Raw genomic sequence first — 19,356 nt, forward strand, 5'->3', positions numbered from 1 at the left:
TTGTTTTTGATGCACCAATGACTGTGGTGCTTTCTAGTAGCGGAGAGCATTTGAACTGTTTGCAGTGCGCAGCGAAGTTGTTAGGTGCTGTCAGTAGCTGGGAGGGTGTATTTGTGCTCCCGTAACCTGTCGTTTAGACAGCCTCCAATTTTCCGAATGTATACTTTCCCGCAATCTAGTGAGATTTGGTAAACCACTGAACTAGTACATTCCACGTGCTCTTTCACGTGCTTAGTGTGACAGAATATAGCACATGGATCACCTTCTTTGGATTCTCCGTTCACCCTCTTGCACATGCCTTTTAGTTTTTGCGCAGCGGAAAACAGAACTTGATCGTGGCGTTGGTCTGTCTTGTTTATTCTATGTGACAACCAATGCATGCAAGGCAACACCACGCGTTTTTCCAATTTTCTTTTTGCGGTACTTTTTGCATTTTGCTGTGGCTATGATTTCGGGCAACATGTTTTCATAGATTTGCACCACCATACTTTTCGGGTACTCACGGTATATTAAGCAGCTTACTTGCAAATTAGTACTTTCCCCCCCCAACATGCCGGCATGATTCTTCAACTGCTTGACTGATGCAAGCCTTGGCGATGCCTCTTTTTATGATTTTAGAATGGCAAGCGTCATATCTCAGGATTTCTTTCTCTCCTCTAGTTTTGTAGCACCAGTACATCTGGAAGCCGCTGTCTTATGTATATGTCAAGGTACTGCAATCGACCTTCCGTAGGAGTCTCGTACGTGAACCCTAGGCCTTCATGCGCTTTCTTGAACCCAGTGACAACACCAGGTCCCAGGGATATCCGAATCATATCCGCATATCCCAGCTCATTTGCGTGCTTCCGCAGGATGTCCTGCGTACTGACACGTTATCCCCTGGATATCCCGCTCGGGTTATAATGCGGACACTTACTTGAGATGCAATCTTACCGCAATTTTGTGCAAAGCTTTGTAAGACCCGCTCTCGCAGTAGCTTCCTTTACCTGGATATATGTTCACTTTTACTATCAGGTGCTTTTTACAGGGATGCATGTCTTTCAAATAACCTGCCCAATATATTTTCGCCTCGTCAGATATATAATAAACACTGCGGCCTTGAGGGGAATGTTCTAGTCGTTTCTTTGCTTTTCGATCAATCTGGCATCTAAACACCACCTCATGTTGAGCACGTGTGCAACGCATTCTATTTATAGGTTCTTCCTCGAAGTTTGAGGTTTGCCGCGCTCAGATGTCGGCAGTTGCTAATAAATAAAAATAAAAAACAAATTGAAAAATACTTGGACACAAATTTAAAACAAATGCGTTTTGTCATTTATGTCTACGTTAAAACAAATTATAACTGATGCATATATGAAGCATTTGACGTGCTGCGGTCCTGCCGTGTGCCGCTGTGTTCCTTTCGGCAGCGCGGGCTGCGTGTGTTTCGGCGTGTTCGGCCATGGTTCGGCTTTTGGAGGGCTTTTAGCTTGCCTGCGTTGTCTACGCGCGCCGCGATTGCAACACACGTTGAAGTGAACGGCGCTGGCGTGGCCATGAGCACGTCCAAAGGTAAGTAATTTTTCACATCTTGTTCATGCGCCTCCTTTGCACGCAGGACCAAAGGTGGCCATGGAGCCGTTATTTAGTCTTAGTCCTGTATGCCGTGTTGTATTCGTCCCAAAGGAGCATGACTGTATGCATGTGTTGTTTAGCTGCATAAGATCACCGCGGCACCGCGACTCGCTATGCATGGCGTTTCTTTGTAGAGTTCCCGCGCAAACTCAACTGCGGCGGAGAACGCTGGGCGGAAGCCAAGATAGCCAATTATATTGACGCGCGGCAAGTGCTTGAATTTCTGTTATGTCCGTATGGTTGCATGGAACTGTGGTGCCAGATATGAAAGTCTAGAATAGTAAACTTTGTGCCGAGCACAATTAGGATAAATGCCGCTCGCTTGCTGCGCTGCAAAATTGTGTACAATTCGCCAATTTTTCGAGCACTTAAAATAAACTGGACCACTACAGATGACTTTTTTGCAAACACTTCCTGGTGAATCTCAGCTTGCATGACATACCAATTCGGACAGAGAAAGCTTCCACTTTTTGAAAACCAATTTTTTAATACATTTTTCTCGTTTGAAAGCAACTTCCTTTTCAAGAGCATCCTTGATTGATACGCAGGACACGACACGGGTCAGTCTGGACGTTCATTTCGGCGTCACGTTAGAGGCGCTGTAGATGCCAGCCTCGAAGCTGCGTCATCGCAGCTGTTGTGCACGAGCTTGCAGGTGGCGTGCGAAGCAGAAATTGATTCAGACTACTCAGACGGAGAACCTGAGTTATGTGATTCTTTCTCAGACCTTTTGCCGTCCTCAGCGCATGTTTCAGTGGCGTGCACGCCCCAGCATGAACTCGATGCATGTTTATCGCCTGGTGCTCTTCAACGCTCTCGTGTGCTGCCGCCGGTGATGGTTGAGTGTAGTGTAAGCGACAGGAAAACAGGGTGCCTTAAAGACTGTTTGAAGTCTTGGGCAGTTAAATTCAATGTTTCACACCGCTGCCTCACAGCGCTTCTGAAAGACCTCCGAAATTCATCGCCAGCTGTACTTACTGAACTGCCAAGGTCTGCTGTGTCGTTGCTAGGAACGCCCAGGCGAATTCAAGGAATAGTCAGTATCGGAAACGGACAGTACTACCATTTTGGTCTCGTGGCTGGCCTACAACATGCTTTGAGGGAAACGTGCACCATACCTCAACTTCTAGAACTCATTGTTAACATAGATGGCTTGCCTCTGACTAAGAGCAAGAAGGCGCAGTTTTGGCCCATACTATGTCAATTGAAGAACGTTGAAAGTAGTGAGCCTTTTCCCATTGGTGTGTACTTTGGGCACAGCAAACCTGCAAATAGCAATGAGTTCTTGAAGGAGTTTGTTTCAGAACTCAGTGAAGCACAAGGAGGGGTATTTTTTAGGGGAAGAGTCATCGAAGTACAAATCCTTGCTGTAGGTTGTGATGCCCCTGCCCGTGCATTTGTGCTGTCAGTAAAAGGACACAGTGGATACAGCAGCTGTACAAAGTGTGTAACAGAGGGCAGGTTTGTTAATGGCCGAATGTGCTTCCCAGAACTGAATGCGGCCCCTAGAACAGATGTCAGCTTTAGGGAGCACGCTGATGAGGACCACCATATTGGCACATCAATTCTTGAGAACCTCTCATTTCACTTAGTTAAACAGGTTCCTCTTGACTACATGCATTTGGTGTGCATAGTAGTTATGCATAAGCTGCTGCGGCTTCGAGGTCAACATTCAATATGGCCGCTCAAGTAAAAGATGAGATTTGTAAAAGAATTGAAAAGCTTGCAGCTTGTATCCCATGTGAGCTTAACCGCAGACCAAGGCCATTGAGTGAGCTAGACAGGTGGAAGGCAACAGAGTTTCGACTCCTTTTGCTTTACCTGGGGCCTGTAACTTTTTATCACCTTGTACGAAGTGATTTGCATGGGAACTTCATGGTTTTACATTGTGCAATTACAATCCTAGCTTCCCCTAGATTGTGTGTACAGTTTGTAGACTGTGGTGAACAGTTGCTTCAGCACATTGTGACCACCTTTAAGGGCATATACGGGATAGACTTTGTGTCTCATAATGTCCACGGTCTTATACACCTCGCAGAAGATGTTAGAAACTTGGGGCATCTAGACAGTTGGAGTGCCTTCCCGCTTGAGAATTTCATGCAGAAATTAAAGAGGCTTCACTGTAAGCCCTGTATGGCACTGGAGCAGTTCTGTAGGAGAGTTAGTGAGGAGAGGGCTGCATCTAGCAGTGCACAGGCAAGAAGGAAGCAGGCAGAGCCAACATTGCTTTTCCATCATGATGACGGTCCTTTAACAGATCATTTGGAAGGCCAACAGTACCGTAAGCTTGTAACACACCAATGTTTCACTTTGACTGTGGCATGCCCTAACAACACGTGCCTCCTTTTGGATGGTGGAATATTGTGGCGGGATATCACTCTAGAGATGTGCTTCTTGTTGGTCATAAGTTTTCTGTTAAACGTGATCTTTATGACTACCCTTGCTTGTCATCACTTCTCAATGTGTTCTTTGTCTCTAACCCCTCTCCTCTTCATGTGCAGCCATTTTCTGAAGTATTGTGCAAGTGTGTGAAGCTTCCATTTGGCAATGGTTTAGCCATTTTTCCTCTTTTACATGTTCAATAATGTTGCCTTGGTGTTTCACTTAGAATTGTTTGCTTTTCTTGATATGCCTCTTTTTGGGAGATAAGTCAGCGAAGTCATGTTCAGTAATACTGGCAAATCTCTCCTGGCAGTGAAGCTTACAAATAGGGTTTAGACTTTCCTCTTTCTATGATAATTTTGGTTTTTATTCCACAACACCTTGTTTTTTTCGGCAAATAATATTTTCTTGGGATGCCTTGCTGTTTTTTCCCAGTGATATGTGTTATTCTAACAGATACTTGCAGTATATCCCGGCATATATGTGAGCTTGTACAGTTGCTATACCAATAATTAATGTACATATGGTTGTCTTACTCTAAACTATGCTTGTAAAAGGATTAGCTATTTTCATTAAAAAAGAAGGGAACTGAAACTAAATGATTGTGTTGCTGGACTGCAATTAAAGTAGTTTAAAAATACAGTGGTTGCATTATGAGTTTGGTTGCACGGGCTTGAGCAAGTGGGCAGGGAATGATGTGTGAAGTCAGCAAAGGCTATGTGAATGTTTGTAGTGTCATGTGGCAACCATAACCAGTAGTTCTTCCCTCTTGCATAAGCGGGGCTCTGTTTCTTGTTCTAGTTAAATATACCACCGCACAATTTATTATTTTTTTTGCAGTTGCTTGTATGTTGAATTTCCACACCCTGTTCCATATTGCATTCATTTCATTGGTTCAGAAAGGTGACAGTCTTTTCATGTGAATGACTGCTATCAGACTACCATGCATCTTTAATTATCAGTGTAATTTCTTCCGCTTGCCACTGAGCGCATATCATTTGTAAAGAGGTGAATCATCAGTTTCGCTAATGTTTATTATTTTCTTCAAAGATGGAGCTTTTGCCATTGTCAAGTTTCCTGACGAAGGAGATGCTGTTGCTGTAGTACGACGCAGCTGGATACGTGGTGGAATGTGTATGTGGCCACAAAAGGCTAAAAATGTGCAAGAGATGGTAAGAAGCTGCACTGAGCCAGGTTCAGGATGGATTCAAACCACATGCGTGGTTCTTGGTATGTATGGTAAGTTGTGCATTTTTATTAAGGAAATTTGTACCAGTTTGTTCAGCACTTTAAGGTTTTCTTTTTTTATAGACAATTATATCTGTTTTTTTCTAGATAATTATAAAGAACCAAGAAATAAGCTCTCCAAAGCAGAGCTCACGTCAAACTTGGATACAGACCCTGACGAGCCAAGGAGGAGGAAGAAAAAGCGGCAGTTTGATAGCAGCTCAGATGAGTCTGTTGAGCCATACAGTCTTCAAACTACACCAACACCTCCCAGAATGCCTTTTGCAGCCTGTGAACTGCTAAGTGGTAAGGATCTGCAATTTCAGTGCAGCTAAGGCAATTAAAAGAATGTAAAACTGTAGTAATAGATGTGTACACACAATATATTATTGCGTGAACCTTTGCACACTAGCTGTTCAACTAAGCTGAACCAAGGTTTTAGAAAGGACGTGTTCTAGGTGACGGCAACTTACTGAAAATTGTTGAGAGGGAGATGTGTATCTAGTATTGCAAAGTTAATTAATCAGGATGAATTAAATTTCCCATTTTTGGTTTCATGAATACAAAGTTGGAGATCACATTAAAAGCGTTGTGTTGAAATATTTTTAACAAGGTTCCCATTATTCGTCTGTTTGCAGCATACAAAAACAGCTGCTTGACAGTGGCATTGGCAGCTGCAGTGCATTTTGTGGACATTTTTTTCAGGTCAGAAAAGACATGCTTCAATGGTATTGGGTTGGAAAGAGCCTAAATTGCTGTTTCTCAGTGTGATCTACATTTTCCTGACTTTTTATTCCTGAACCCTGTAATTAAAATTAATTTTTTAATCAACCACTTTTTCAAAACCGGAGATATTGTAGACAAGGTCACTACTCAACATTGCTGAGTTGGGTTGTTGCCTAGGACATTCCGTCTAAAGCCTTGGCATTCTAAACCATAAGCATGTGGACTGTGTCATGGGGAAATTGTGAAGAAGGGGGTGAAAGAAAGAGGAGATAAATGGGCACCCTAGTGGATGGCTGCCATGAAGTTTCAACCGTCTGTGGTTGTTTAATGTGCACTGACAATGCACAGTACACAGGGACGGGTAGCTGAGAGCCAGATCCATGAGCCACTGCAGCATGCAAAGTTTGTTTCATTTCATGGATAATAAATTCAAGGTCCAAATTTGAACTCCTGTTTTAATTTATGCAATAATTACTTGCGCAGATTCACAAGAGTCTCTTCCTTGCAGTGCCGGTGCCTCGACAGCTATGTGGGTGTGTTCTTTTGCCACTCTGTCTTTTCATTTCATATTCACCTGTCGGCAACTGTGTGCTCAGTATATGTGATTTAAAGGATGCTTGGCTAGATACACTGAGGCCTGCAAATTCACCTGTATGCGAACAAATCTGCTATATAATATTACATTGCCTTAGTACCACTCTAGCTAAACACTTCATTCGCTTTGATTTGCATCTGGGGTCATTCAAATGCAAATTGTACTGAAATGTTGTAATGTCGTTCATTAGAAGTTTTACTTCATGGCCTAATACTTTTAACCACTCAACATTGAGCAAGGGTTTTGAATAAACTATTTTGGGAATATACTCACTGCTAACAAGTCATGTTCAAAAGCGTATTACTTTGTTGCAACCAAAGCCACTACAAGAAAAACCTGGGTATTTGCAGAAAAATGTTTTTTCCCTAAAGAATATGTGAGCTTCAAGAATGCAAATCTTACGTTAGTATAAGGCCAGTCCTTAATGCAACCAATATATAATACTTTGGCAGTCTGGAACCATTACTTGCATGACGTCAGGCTTATTGAAAGCAGACAAAACAAGTTTCTTTCATGCATCGTTGATATGCTAGCAACTTTTCATCTTTCACTTTTGGCTTTAAATGCAACTTGTTTAGGAGCACCATCGCATCAGTCATTAAGGCAGCAGCAGTGTAATACTTAGGTCATCTCAGTTTATGACTATCTTGTTTCTGGCATTTCATTCTCAATCACAGGTTACAATAACCTGCATAGGATTGACCAGAATTTGCTTGCAGCCCCGCTACGGTGGCTCAGTGGTTACGGCACTCGACTACTGAGCCGGAGTAGCCGGGTTCGATCCCGACCGTGGCGGCCGCATTTTGATAGAGGTGGAACGCAAGGTGCCCGTGTACTGTATGATGTCAGTGCACGTTAAAGAACTCCAGGTGGTTGAAATTTCCGGAGCCCTCCACTATGGCGTCTCTCATGGCCTGAGTTGCTTTGGGACGTTAAACCCCATAAAACATAAGCCAACCAGAATTTGTTTGCATTGAGCCTTAAAACAGTTAACCATGCACATTTATTCTTGCCATAATTTGCTCACAGCCATCAAATGTATTTTCTCACATTGTTGCTACATGATCTCTGACGTACCAGATAGTGTTTGTGGTGTGTATATCACTGTGTTATATTCACTATAATGCATCCTCTGATACAACTATTCATTCCGCCTTCTTTTTTTCGACTGCTGCACTGAGCCAAGCTAGGTGCTTGATTTTGCATAAATGAAAACTGCAGCCTAGTCTCACTTTCGTTAAGTATACCAAGTTGACCAACATAGGGCAAATCGTCTGACAGCCGTCTGTTTGCAGGTAAAGCAGCCAAAGAAGCAACCTTTAGTGAAAAGAAGAAAGGGCCCACTTACCCAGATTTCGGCAGCTACCGGTAATAACATTTAATTTTCATTTAGTGAACCTTGGCTGCACTGTGTTCGAAGCCTAAATGCCATTAAAACACTGTGCTTTGTTGAAATTAATATTAGTCTTTTCCTGTGCTTTGGTTGGGAGGGTAAGCCATCCTAAGTGCACCTTCTTAGGTCAACGTGAACACGTTTCTTATGCAACAATCTGCAGGCAGTAAGGCCTCTCGTCACTGCACTGCTCCTGCTGGAACATCGCGCCACAGCAGCCAGAGTAACGAGGTTTGTACTGCTAATTACAACATAGTGCCATATTTGGCAGTTGCAAAGCCAGAGGTATAAATCAGTGGGCTACTAGAGCGTACAATGAAGTACTTTTGATGAATATAGGAGTGTTTAAGAACTAACACACTGAATGCATGTTAGCATTCAATAGACTGCATGTGTTACTCTTTAGGAACTGTGTCATCTTTTTGTAGTTTCTGTCTCAAGTGCAGTGTCAAGTGCAGTGTCTCTGTCTTCAAGTGCATGTGCAAATAGTACTGCAGACAAACCTTCCATTTCACACATGACATATTACCCTAGCTTTTATTGCATGCGTTTTCTGTGCAAGTGAAATTTGCTGTATAGTGTGCTTAAATTTTTAGAACTGATTTTTTAATGCCCTATTGCCATCAGTTCTGTGTAGCTATAAAAAGAAAGTTGCTTTTTTCACTGATTTTCATAGGTGGGCTTATCTTAATTCCACGAGCTGTCTCCTAATGCATTTCTCTCAAAAAGTAACCGGCTCACTACTACTAACATATGGGGAAACATTCCTAGTCTCTGCGGTTGTTAAACTTGCTTTGCTTTTGATTCCCAATCTTTCTTTTTGCTCTGCAAAGCCATAAACATTACTAATATTGTTTGTAATGATCTTTACATGTATGTTGAGGTGACTGTGCAGAAGGGTGGTATTGTTTTCCTCTGTAGGTTGCTAAAGAATCTACGCGAAGGAAGGACATGACACCAGCACCAAAATGTGACCAATGTTAGTATTGCTAGCTCATTTTATTTGAATGCTAGCATATTAGTTTTGGACTTATTGCATGTCCAAAGGTGGTATTCTATGGACGTCAATGCAGAGTGCATCACAAGTGCTTGACAGGCATTGGAAGAAGTGTGCACACATATTCAGGATAATTTACCTGTTATTTTGAAGCTTTTTCTTTCTGATATTAATGTGTTGTTGCAATGTCTAGGTGCACTACAGCCAGAGCTTCTAAGACTGCTTCATGGCATCCGGTACCGGCAGCTTGAACATTCGTCACAATTGAACTTCCTGACATCCTGGGTGAGATCACGGATGAATAATCTGGACGATGATGTGGATGACATCGAAGTGCCACAAAACATGGACGCATTTTTGGAATTTGATGATTCGCTGAAAGGTTCAGCATCCATGAAAAAGCAACTGGTAACTACACTTTCCTAGTTACATAACATGATTCTGCATGCCATGTGCAAAAGGCAGTGCTGAGCATTTATGTTTGAGTGGTGCTTGCGTTCAAAAGGTGTTCATGCGAGGTCACATCTGTACAACTCCTCATCCTACTGTCTATTGAGGGAGTGTTTGAGGAGAGCATCTAACTATTGAAAAATATTACTTCGAAAGCTGCTTAGGGAAGCTACTTGACTTCGTCCTCAGCGTTACTTGTAGCCATTGCTGCATTGCGTCTGTGGCTGGAAGCGGCACAAAAAGATTATGAGACGGGCATATATAGTGCTTGTATTTTGAACTACCTTTGTTGGCTTTGACTTCCTACATGACCATGTACAGCTGATTTCTTTGATTGGGTGACCACACCATGTCTGCAGGCTATACCTTGTGTATCATGCAAACGTTGTTAGGTAGGGAACGCCATCATATATGCTGCCAAGTTGCTCTTGGGATGCTTTGCGCTCATCTGCATGATTTTCAAGTACTAAAGAAGCATAGTAACAGCTATGCATTTGATGAACACCTGCATAGTACTCTGAAGACAGCGATGACTGAAGCTGGTAAAAGGAATTTCGCCAAGCCTGGAGGCAAGACCTTGTGCAAGCTGCCAAAGCAAAGGCAAGGTGCAGAGAATGCATTGCCAAGGTTGTCTCATCAATGCGTTTCATTCGCACTTTTGTGCCAACTTTCACATGCTGTCACATAAATGTGCAGTCGTTAATTGCAGAAACACAAAACTGGTCACAGTCATCAGTTAACCATTGCACCAAATCCCATTACCTCCAAGATATGAACATCAGTACAGAAAACATCGGCACCATTGTTGCAGCTTGTCAAGTTATTTAGTCAAGCTTTGCTGCTTAGCACAATAATGCAGCTCTTGCTGATTAATGCGATAAACTCCCGACTCCCAATTTTTAATTTTTTTTCCATCCTATCATCTGCAGTTTTAATTTTCCTGAAGGAAGTAGTTGTAAATTAAAAACGAATGACTGGATGACATGAATATGTCCTCTTGGACATCATTCCTATTTTAAGAAATGTATTTCTCTAGAAAGCTGTGGCTAGCATGGCATAGCATCAAGCTCTGGCCATTATGTAAGCGCAAGAGCCAAAACCACTTCATATCTGACTATAGAAATGAAACTGCTTGTGTGGCAAGATATTATATAATGATGTTACGGGAAGGAAGAAGCGTTCGTCTATTTACAGGTAGCTTTTAATGGCTGAGCCAACAAGCGTAGAGCATCGATCTTGCTAAAACACTTCTTCGTCGTCTCCAAGACCACCATCAGCGTCGTCTTCTTTCCACATTACCGACTGTGACATCAACCCCGTCGGAAAAAGCACCTGATTGGTGCGGCTCATCGGTCGAAGAAAGGTAAGGTTTGAGACGGCTTTGAGACAGTTAGTTTCCCGTCGGAGAGCGGCGACGGTAAGCTGGGGATGGAGAGCGACGCAGCTGGGGCGAACGGGAGCGGCGACTATGTGGTGATGGCGATCGGCTGGTCGCGGTGGCTCGAGCGTTGTCAGGTGCGTCTTCAACCTCGGTGGAGAGTGATGGCGGGCGAGGATTCAGTGGGGAGCGGCGGTAGGCGGGAAAGCTTGGTCGTGAGTGGGCTGGCCAGGAACTTCGACAGTGGCGAGAGATGTGGCCCACACGTCCACAGGAAAAACAGATGGGTCTATCGTCATGGGTGCGCCATTCGGCCGGGTTGCGATAGCTCGGATACGGACCGTATTGGCTCCGGTGAACAGGGGCAGAGGCAGCAGACGAAGCAAAGTCAGGACGGCTGGCGGAGCAGATGGATGGAAGACCTACATTCGCAAGTTCTTGGCGAATGACCGACTGAATGAGTGACACAAGCGGCCGGGAATCGTCAAAGCACTGCGTCACAGGCGTGGCAGGAGACGCTGCTTCGATTTCTCGCCGAACGATACGGACGACGTTCTCGGAGGAGGTGGGCTCACGCGGTGGACAAATGTCTTCGCACGTCGACGAAGCTGCGGTATTAGGTAGGCGCGTAAACTGTTGAACTATGCGGCGACTCTTCGCGTCTTCAAAGCGGCGACATTCGTTAATGATCTCATTGACCGTTGTGATGTTCTTATAAACAAGCAGGTTAAACGCGTCGTCCGCGATGCCCTTTAAGACGTGGCTGACCTTCCTTCTTTGCAGCACGTTGGCGGCCGACGGGTTTGCCGAACAAATCCCTAAGCTTCTGTTTGCACTGGTCCCAACTCGTAATCTCTTCTTCATGTGTTTCGAACCAGACCCGTGCTGTTTTCTTGAGGTAGAATATTACATTAGCCAGCATAAGCGTGTTATCCCACCTGTTGTATGCGCTGACCCGTTCATAATTCTGTAACCAGTCATCGACGTCAATGTTGTCAATCCCGGAAAACATGCCAGGGTCGCGAGGCTGGGCCAGGATGACTGTCGGGGGCGACGACGGGGCCGCAGTTGAACTGTCTCCTTCGGAAGACATGGCGGCCAGGTTACGTCCGCTGCGGAGCTCCGTCTTGCTCGATTACCCCGCACCTCCACCAATGATGTTACGGGAAGGAAGAAGCGTTCGTCTATTTACAGGTAGCTTTTAATGGCTGAGCCAACAAGCGTAGAGCATCGATCTTGCTAAAACACTTCTTCGTCGTCTCCAAGACCACCATCAGCGTCGTCTTCTTTCCACATTACCGACTGTGACAATAGAAATACTTGGGTAATCGAAATTTACTAAAGGAAGGCTTGGCACATAGATTTGTCAGTGGGTGCTTGGTCGTGTTTTTCTTGCACAGGCTTTTTATTGTCTGTTAACTCCGTTAACTCACTATGATGCACTATTTTTGCAGAAGGCACGATGGAAGAAACTAGGGGGAACTGGCATTGTAGATGCTACAAGGAGGGTCATGAAGGACCTGCTTTCTGATCACGTGGCTATGCACTACAGTTGGCAGGGAGGAAAAGGCAAGCGCCACTTCAGGGAGACAGCATGCTGGGAAGTGATGCTAGGTATGACCATATACATGTAATAAATTTGTTGATTTGTAAAAGAATTTGTCACTACTAAGGTGTCATAAATTCAAAATGACTGTACAGCACCACTGTTTTTATGCACACTGCTGGTTGATAGAAAACTGCAAGTTCCATTTGTGAGGAACGGGCGCCTTAAGTTTACAGGACATGCATTATTAAAGATAACCTTATTTAACATTTATCAAATGCATAGCAAACAAGATATGAAAGCTTTAAGCGGGTCAAAAAGAAGGAATAAGTTGCCTCTGCCCGCATACCATGACGGATAAAAGGAAGACTGAATGTTAGTGACGCTTCACAAGACAGTGCAAAGGTCAAAATTGCAATCTTTGTTTATTCGCTATTACCGGTAGCCAGCTATATGGTAAACCACTGTGAGCTGTTAGCTCGTCTTCCCTGACGCCTGAGGTATCAAATAACTGTGCGGACTGTCATATGATTGTTTCACTCAGTGTCTGAATAAACCTTGTATAGTAGTGCGAGAATTTCATGCATATAGTTTAAACCAGATTTTTCTGCCTTATTTTTCCATGTATCATTGTTAAATGAGGCTAGTACTAATTTCAAAAATATATTTTCTGTCCTGATGCTACAAATTGGATGATGTGGAAATTATCTATTATTTAGGTAATATCCACAACAAGCAGGTGCTCTCAAGCCATTCGCTATCATTGTGCAGGAAGGGTGTCATGTAACAGTAAATTGAAGCGCGTATTTACTTTTTCAGATGTCCTAACAAGCAGAACTTAAAGCAGGCAAGGCTGTGACTCTGATTGAAGGGGTTATTTTTCATTAAGAAAGAATATGCAAGCGATAAAATGTGCGATATTCAGACAAACAACCAAAAGACAACGAGTCAAAAGTTACAATGATGTTACAATTTTGCTTTTCTTTCTCTTATCTCTACCGAATCCTCTCTGCAGCGGCCCTGCGCGCGCACTCTAAAAGCACATCAGCCTCGCCCCATCGTTCGTACAATCGCATTGCGCTGCGCGCAGCGTGCACAGAGCGAGCTCCAATATTTGAGTGAGGCTGAAGCACACCTAAGGCGCGGACGCATAAAGGAAGCAGATAGAAGAGGTCCGCGTCTTAGGTGCCCTTCATCATCATCATCATCATCATCATCATCATCATCATCATCATCATCATCATCATCATCATCATCATCATCATCATCATCATCAGCCTAGTTACGCCCACTGCAGGGCAAAGGCCTCTCCCATACTTCTCCAACTACCCCGGTCATGTACTAATTGTGGCCATGTTGTCCCTGCAAACGTCTTAATGTCATCCGCCCACCTAACTTTATGCCGCCCCCTGCTACGCTTCCCTTCACTTGGAATCCAGTCCGTAACCCTTAATGACCATCGGTTATCTTCCCTCCTCATTACATGTCCGGCCCATGCCCATTTCTCTTTCTTGATTTCAGCTAAGATGTCATTTACCCGCGTTTGTTGCCTCACCCAATCTGCTCTTTTCTCATCCCTTAACGTTACACCCATCATTCTTCTTTCCATAGCTCGTTGCGTCGTCCTCAATTTCAGCAGAACCCTTTTCGTAAGCCTCCAGGTTTCTGCCCCATATGTGAGTACTGGTAACACACAGCTGTTATACACTTTCCTTTTGAGGGATAGTGGCAACCTGCTGTTCATGATCTGCGAATGCCTGCCAAACGCACCTCAGCCCATTCTTATTCTTCTGGTTATTTCAGTCTAATGATCCGGATCCGTGGTCACTACCTGTCCTAAGTAGATGTATTCCCTTACCACTTCCAGTGCCTCGCTACCTATCGTAAACTGCTGTTCTCTTCTGAGACTGTTAAACATTACTTTAGTTTTCTGCAAATTAATTTTCAGACCCACCCTTCTGCTTTGCCTCTCCAGGTCAGTGAGCATGCATTGCAATTGGTCTCCTGAGTTACTAAGCAAGGCAATATCATCAGCGAATCGCAAGTTGCTAAGGTATTCTCCATCAACTTTTATCCCCAATTCTTCCCACTCCAGGTCTCTGAATACCTCCTGTAAACATGCTGTGAATAGCATTGGAGAGATCGTATCTCCCTGTGTGACGCCTTTCTTTATTGGGATTTTGTTGCTTTCTTTGTGGAGGACTACGGTGGCTGTGGAGCCGCTATAGATATCTTCCAGTATTTTTACATATGGCTCATCTACACCCTGATTCCGTAATGCCTCCATGACTGCTGAGGTTTCGACTGAATCAAACGCTTTCTCGTAATCAATGAAAGCTACATATAAGGGTTGGTTATATTCTGCACATTTCTCTATCACTTGATTGATAGTGTGAATATGGTCTATTGTTGAGTAGCCTTTACGGAATCCTGCTTGGTCCTTTGGTTGACAGAAGTCTAAGGTGTTCCTGATTCTATGTGCTATTATTTTAGTAAACACTTTGTAGGCAACGGACAGTAAGCTCATCGGTCTATAATTTTTCAAGTCTTTGGCGTCCCCTTTCTTATGGATTAGGCTTATGTTAGCGTTCTTCCAAGATTCCGGTACACTCGAGGTTATGAGGCATTGCGTATACAGGGTGGCCAGTTTCTCTAGAACAATCTGACCACCATCCTTCAACAAATCTGCTGTTACCAGATCCTCCCCAGTTGCCTTCCCCTTTTGCATAGCTCCTAAGGCTTTCTTTACTTCTTCTGGCGTTACCTATGGGATTTCGAATTCTTCTAGGCTATTCTCTCTTCCACTATCGTCGTGGGTGCCACTGGTACTGTATAAATCTCTATAGAACTCCTCAGCCACTTGAACTATCTCATCCATATTAGTAACGATATTGCCGGCTTTGTCTCTTAACGCACACATCTAAGTCTTGCCTATTCCTAGTTTCTTCTTCACTGTTTTTAGGCTTCCTCCGTTCCTGAGAGCCTGTTCAATTCTATCCATATTATAGTTCCTGATGTCCGCAGTCTTACGCTTGTTGATTAGCTTAGAAAGTTGTGCCAGTTCTATTCTGGCTGTAGGGTTAGAGGCTTTCATACATTGGCGTTTCTTGATCAGATCTTTCGTCTCCTGCGATAGCTTACTGGTTTCCTGTCTAACGGCGTTACCACCGACTTCTATTGCGCACTCCTTAATGATGCCCATGAGATTGTCGTTCATTGCTTCAACACTAAGGTCCTCTTCCTGAGTTAAAGCCGAATACCTGTTCTGTAGCTTGATCCGGTGTTCCTCTAGTTTCCCTCTTACCGCTAACTCATTGATTGGCTTCTTGTGTACCAGTTTCTTCCGTTCGCTCCTCAAGTCTAGGCTAATTCGAGTTCTTACCATCCTATGGTCACTGCAGCGTACCTTGCCGAGCACGTCTACATTTTGTATGATGCCAGGGTTCGCGCAGAGTATGAAGTCGATTTCATTTCTAGTCTCACCATTCAGGCTCCTCCACGTCCACTTTCGGCTAACCCGCTTGCGGAAAAAGGTATTCATTATCCGCATATTATTCTGTTCTGCAAACTCTACTAATAACTGTCCTCTGATATTCCTAGAGCCTATGCCATATTCCCCCACTGACTTGTCTCCAGCCTGCTTCTTGCCTACCCTGGCATTGAAGTCGCCCATCAGTATAGTGTATTTTGTTTTGACTTTACCCATCGCCGATTCCACGTCTTCATAAAAGCTTTCGACTTCCTGATCATCATGACTGCATGTAGGGGCATAGACTTGTACCACCTTCAATTTGTACCTCTTATTAAGTTTCACAACAAGACCTGCCACCCTCTCGTTAATGCTATAGAATTCCTGTATGTTACCAGCTATTTCCTTATTAATCAGGAATCCGACTTCTAGTTCTCGTCTCTCCGATAAGCCCCGGTAGCACAGTACGTGCCCGCTTTTTAGCACTGTATATGCTTCTTTTGTCCTCCTAACCTCACTGAGCCCTGTTATATCCCATTTACTACCCTCTAATTCCTCCAATAACACTGCTAGACTCGCCTCACTAGATGACGTTCTAACGTTAAACGTTGCCAGGTTCAGATTCCAATGGCGGCCTGTCCGGAGCCAGGTATTCTTAGCACCCTCTGCAGCGTCACAGATCTGACCGCCGCCGTGGTCAGTTGCTTCGCGGCTGCTGGGGACTGAGGGCCAGGGTTTGATTGTTGTATTCATATAGGAGGTTATGGCCAAGTACTCCACCAGGGTGGTCAATCCTGCTCTGGTGAGAGAGTGCGTTACCGGTTCTGGTCACCGGGATCAGGCCGCACTCCAGGCCTGTTTGTGCAATTTTCTCAACACACGTTTTTTTTTTATTTTCCGGTGGAGAATTGCGCGGCACCGGGATTTGAACCACGGTCCTTTTGCACGGGAGGCGGATACTCTACCGTCCCCGCAGGAGTTAAATTAAAAATTAAATTATGGGGTTTTACGTGACAAAACCACTTTCTGATTATGCCCTTCAGTCTCACTCAAACACGAACGTCAACCAACTAGCCCAACCCGCCAACTTATTTCCATATGTCAAAGCTGTTGCCACAAGCCCTTTGCAGTGCAGCGGGTCTGTTGTCTGACAAATTCGCAAGACACGCTCCCCCAAAGAAAACACTTCCATGCCCGTTGGGGCATCTAGTCCATTCGCGGAATGTCTCGGCATGGGTGCGGCGGCGAGGGGTTGGCTTTAGAGCACGGCACTGCTTCCGCGAACCGAATGGCGGTAGCCCCGACGCCTATCTGTCAACCCGCCAACCCGCATACTTCGCGGGCCGCGCCTTAATTTTTGTTTTCCGCTAGCTTTTTTGCTGCGCCCCGCACTTCCGCTGACGGCGTCGCGCTCGAGCTGTTGCGCTTGTCTCGTTTCGCACAGCACACGATTTTGCGCGCTGTGCACGAGAACACCCGACTAGCGGCATGGGTCAGTGCTACGCGAATACTGAGGCAGACACAAGCGGCTGATAGAACATGATCGCGCGCTGGCACACGTTAGAAAATGACAATTTCGTACATGCGACGTGGGAAGAAGCAGACAAACTGAAGTACATTTCTCCTTCTGCGGTGCGAAGTAAATCAAGAACACACAGACATTCGGTTTGTGCGTTTTATTATTTCTCTAAACGTTAATTCGCATATTGAAGCAAGAGATTATACAAATAACAGATTGGAAAAAGGACGCAGCGCAAAAAAGACAAGGGCACGAGAGAGCGACACGCATACAGCGCTGTGTCGCTCTCTCCTGTCCTTGTCTTGTTTGCGTTGTGTCCTTCTTCAAATGAATCACCAGCAAGCCCGAGCTTCTACGATAAGTCAAATAACAGATATTGCTTGAATAATTCTCGAAGTCACGTGTCACTACTAGCGACGTCACAGCAGTGCGATGTACGCAGGCGCACTTGTGCGACATGACGTCGACTCTCCGGCTCGGAGCGCGGAGAAGGGCGAATGTCGTTGAGCTTGAAATGCCAGCTCCTTCCACGGCGTGCAGCGATTCAATACTTAGCAGACAATATCGTTACCGCAAATTGTATGCACGCCTCTCGCAAGCTCAAAATGGCCCCACCCGCCGAGCGCTTTCATGCATCAGCTCGAAAGATATTGCTTCGCTGGAAATTGGCATGTGATTAGGCAAGTTCGCATGAGGCTGTCATTTTTTTTTCTTTCATTCGTGTCACATTTCCTGTCAGTTAATGATCATCAGTTTCGAAGTGCGCATGCCCTTTGCTTCTCCTCAGGGAGCGGGCGTTCCTCCGAAAGCACTGAAAATGTTACGTTCTTCATTTATAAATCAACTCGGAAAAAACACTTCGGTTTCGGTGAATTTAATTAGGAGCTGCAAATATCCCTTAAAGCTAGTTTCAATTGTTTGTGGGGTTAACCGATGAATAATAAAAGCAAAACCACATAAATAATATGTAAAATATCAAATGCTTGTGTGTCCACTGTGAAGAAGTTAAGAAAGCAAGAGCCTTAAAAAGCAGCTGAGCTTCTTGAAAATAAAAAAAGAACGGTAGGTAACTTTCTTCTCTTCCAGGTCTTCCAGGCAGACGAATCTTCAAGGAATGATCGCTGCCGTCCGGCGACACTTTGCACTCAGGGAGGTTGACTTAGCAATACATAAGTTTATTAAGAAAAAAACTCGCATACATCGACTAGCGGCGGCTGAATATCGGCTCGCTCGCTTTGTTCGTTTTCCTCTATACACACTCTCTTAAATACCCTTGTGAATTGGGGCGGTACCCTTATTTTCGTCCTCCTCGCTCAAATTCTACCAGTCAGTTTTATTTTAAAGCAGGCGGGACCATCAACAATACACTGTCACCTCCCCCTTTTACTAGTCACCACTTAAATAAACGCCACATGGCCCTCTTCGTCCGGGTCCACACGCCTTGGTGCCCTGGCATGTTCTGCGAAACCGTAAATCGCCCCGCGAGCCACTAACCCCACCACTAACCACTAACCGGTCATGTCGCAGAATTGTACACTCGCGGGACGCGCCCGCGAAGTCTCCCGTTGCACACGCATGCTCGACGGCGTACCAACTGCGCCCCCCCCCCCAACCGCCACGGGAACACCGCCACCCCTGGCAAGAACACGCCTGTATCCCGTTGAGCGACATGCGCGCGGCGAGGCGGCCGCTTGGCATCCGGTCACATGCGGCAAGGCGTCCACATATCTTGGGCGTCGCGGCGGAAGCGCGCCGTCCGCAGCGGTCCCTGTCTCAAAGAGTCGCGCCGTTCTAGGAACACAAACGACCACCGGCTGCGAAAGTAAACAACCTGCGCGAGTTTCATCCATGTGGCTCCCGGTTTTCAACGTGGTTGCGTTCAGTGCATTAAAGGCTCATTGTGTGAGCCAACTTAACTACGGTACACACCCCACATATCAATGAATGTCAATGCAGATGAAAAAGCATCTGAATACCGGCAGACATGAAAACTCATGATTGGCGCCTATGCGGAGCGTCCGTGATGCGATGTCATAGCTCCGGCACATGCAATGTGCGCA

The 19,356-nt window shown here is 44.9% G+C and overlaps 2 protein-coding genes across 11 annotated transcripts in view; one reads left to right on the top strand and one right to left on the bottom strand.

Annotated features, from left to right (window-relative positions):
• The window catches only part of LOC142571288 (parathyroid hormone/parathyroid hormone-related peptide receptor-like), a 1,032,566-nt gene that overhangs the window by 626,050 nt on the left and 387,160 nt on the right, over positions 1–19,356 (bottom strand). The gene's annotated exons all lie outside the window — the stretch shown is intronic.
• Positions 1,240–12,396, top strand: LOC142573310 (uncharacterized). Its single transcript, XM_075682985.1, has 9 exons — positions 1,240–1,551; positions 5,047–5,235; positions 5,332–5,529; positions 6,433–6,482; positions 7,840–7,912; positions 8,101–8,168; positions 8,859–8,916; positions 9,128–9,342; positions 12,217–12,396. The coding sequence occupies exons 1-9, from the start codon at positions 1,536–1,538 to the stop codon at positions 12,394–12,396; spliced, it is 1,047 nt and encodes a 348-aa protein (XP_075539100.1). The 5' UTR covers positions 1,240–1,535.

The sequence above is a fragment of the Dermacentor variabilis genome, chromosome 2 (assembly GCF_050947875.1).
Source record: "Dermacentor variabilis isolate Ectoservices chromosome 2, ASM5094787v1, whole genome shotgun sequence".
NCBI lineage: Eukaryota > Metazoa > Arthropoda > Arachnida > Ixodida > Ixodidae > Dermacentor > Dermacentor variabilis.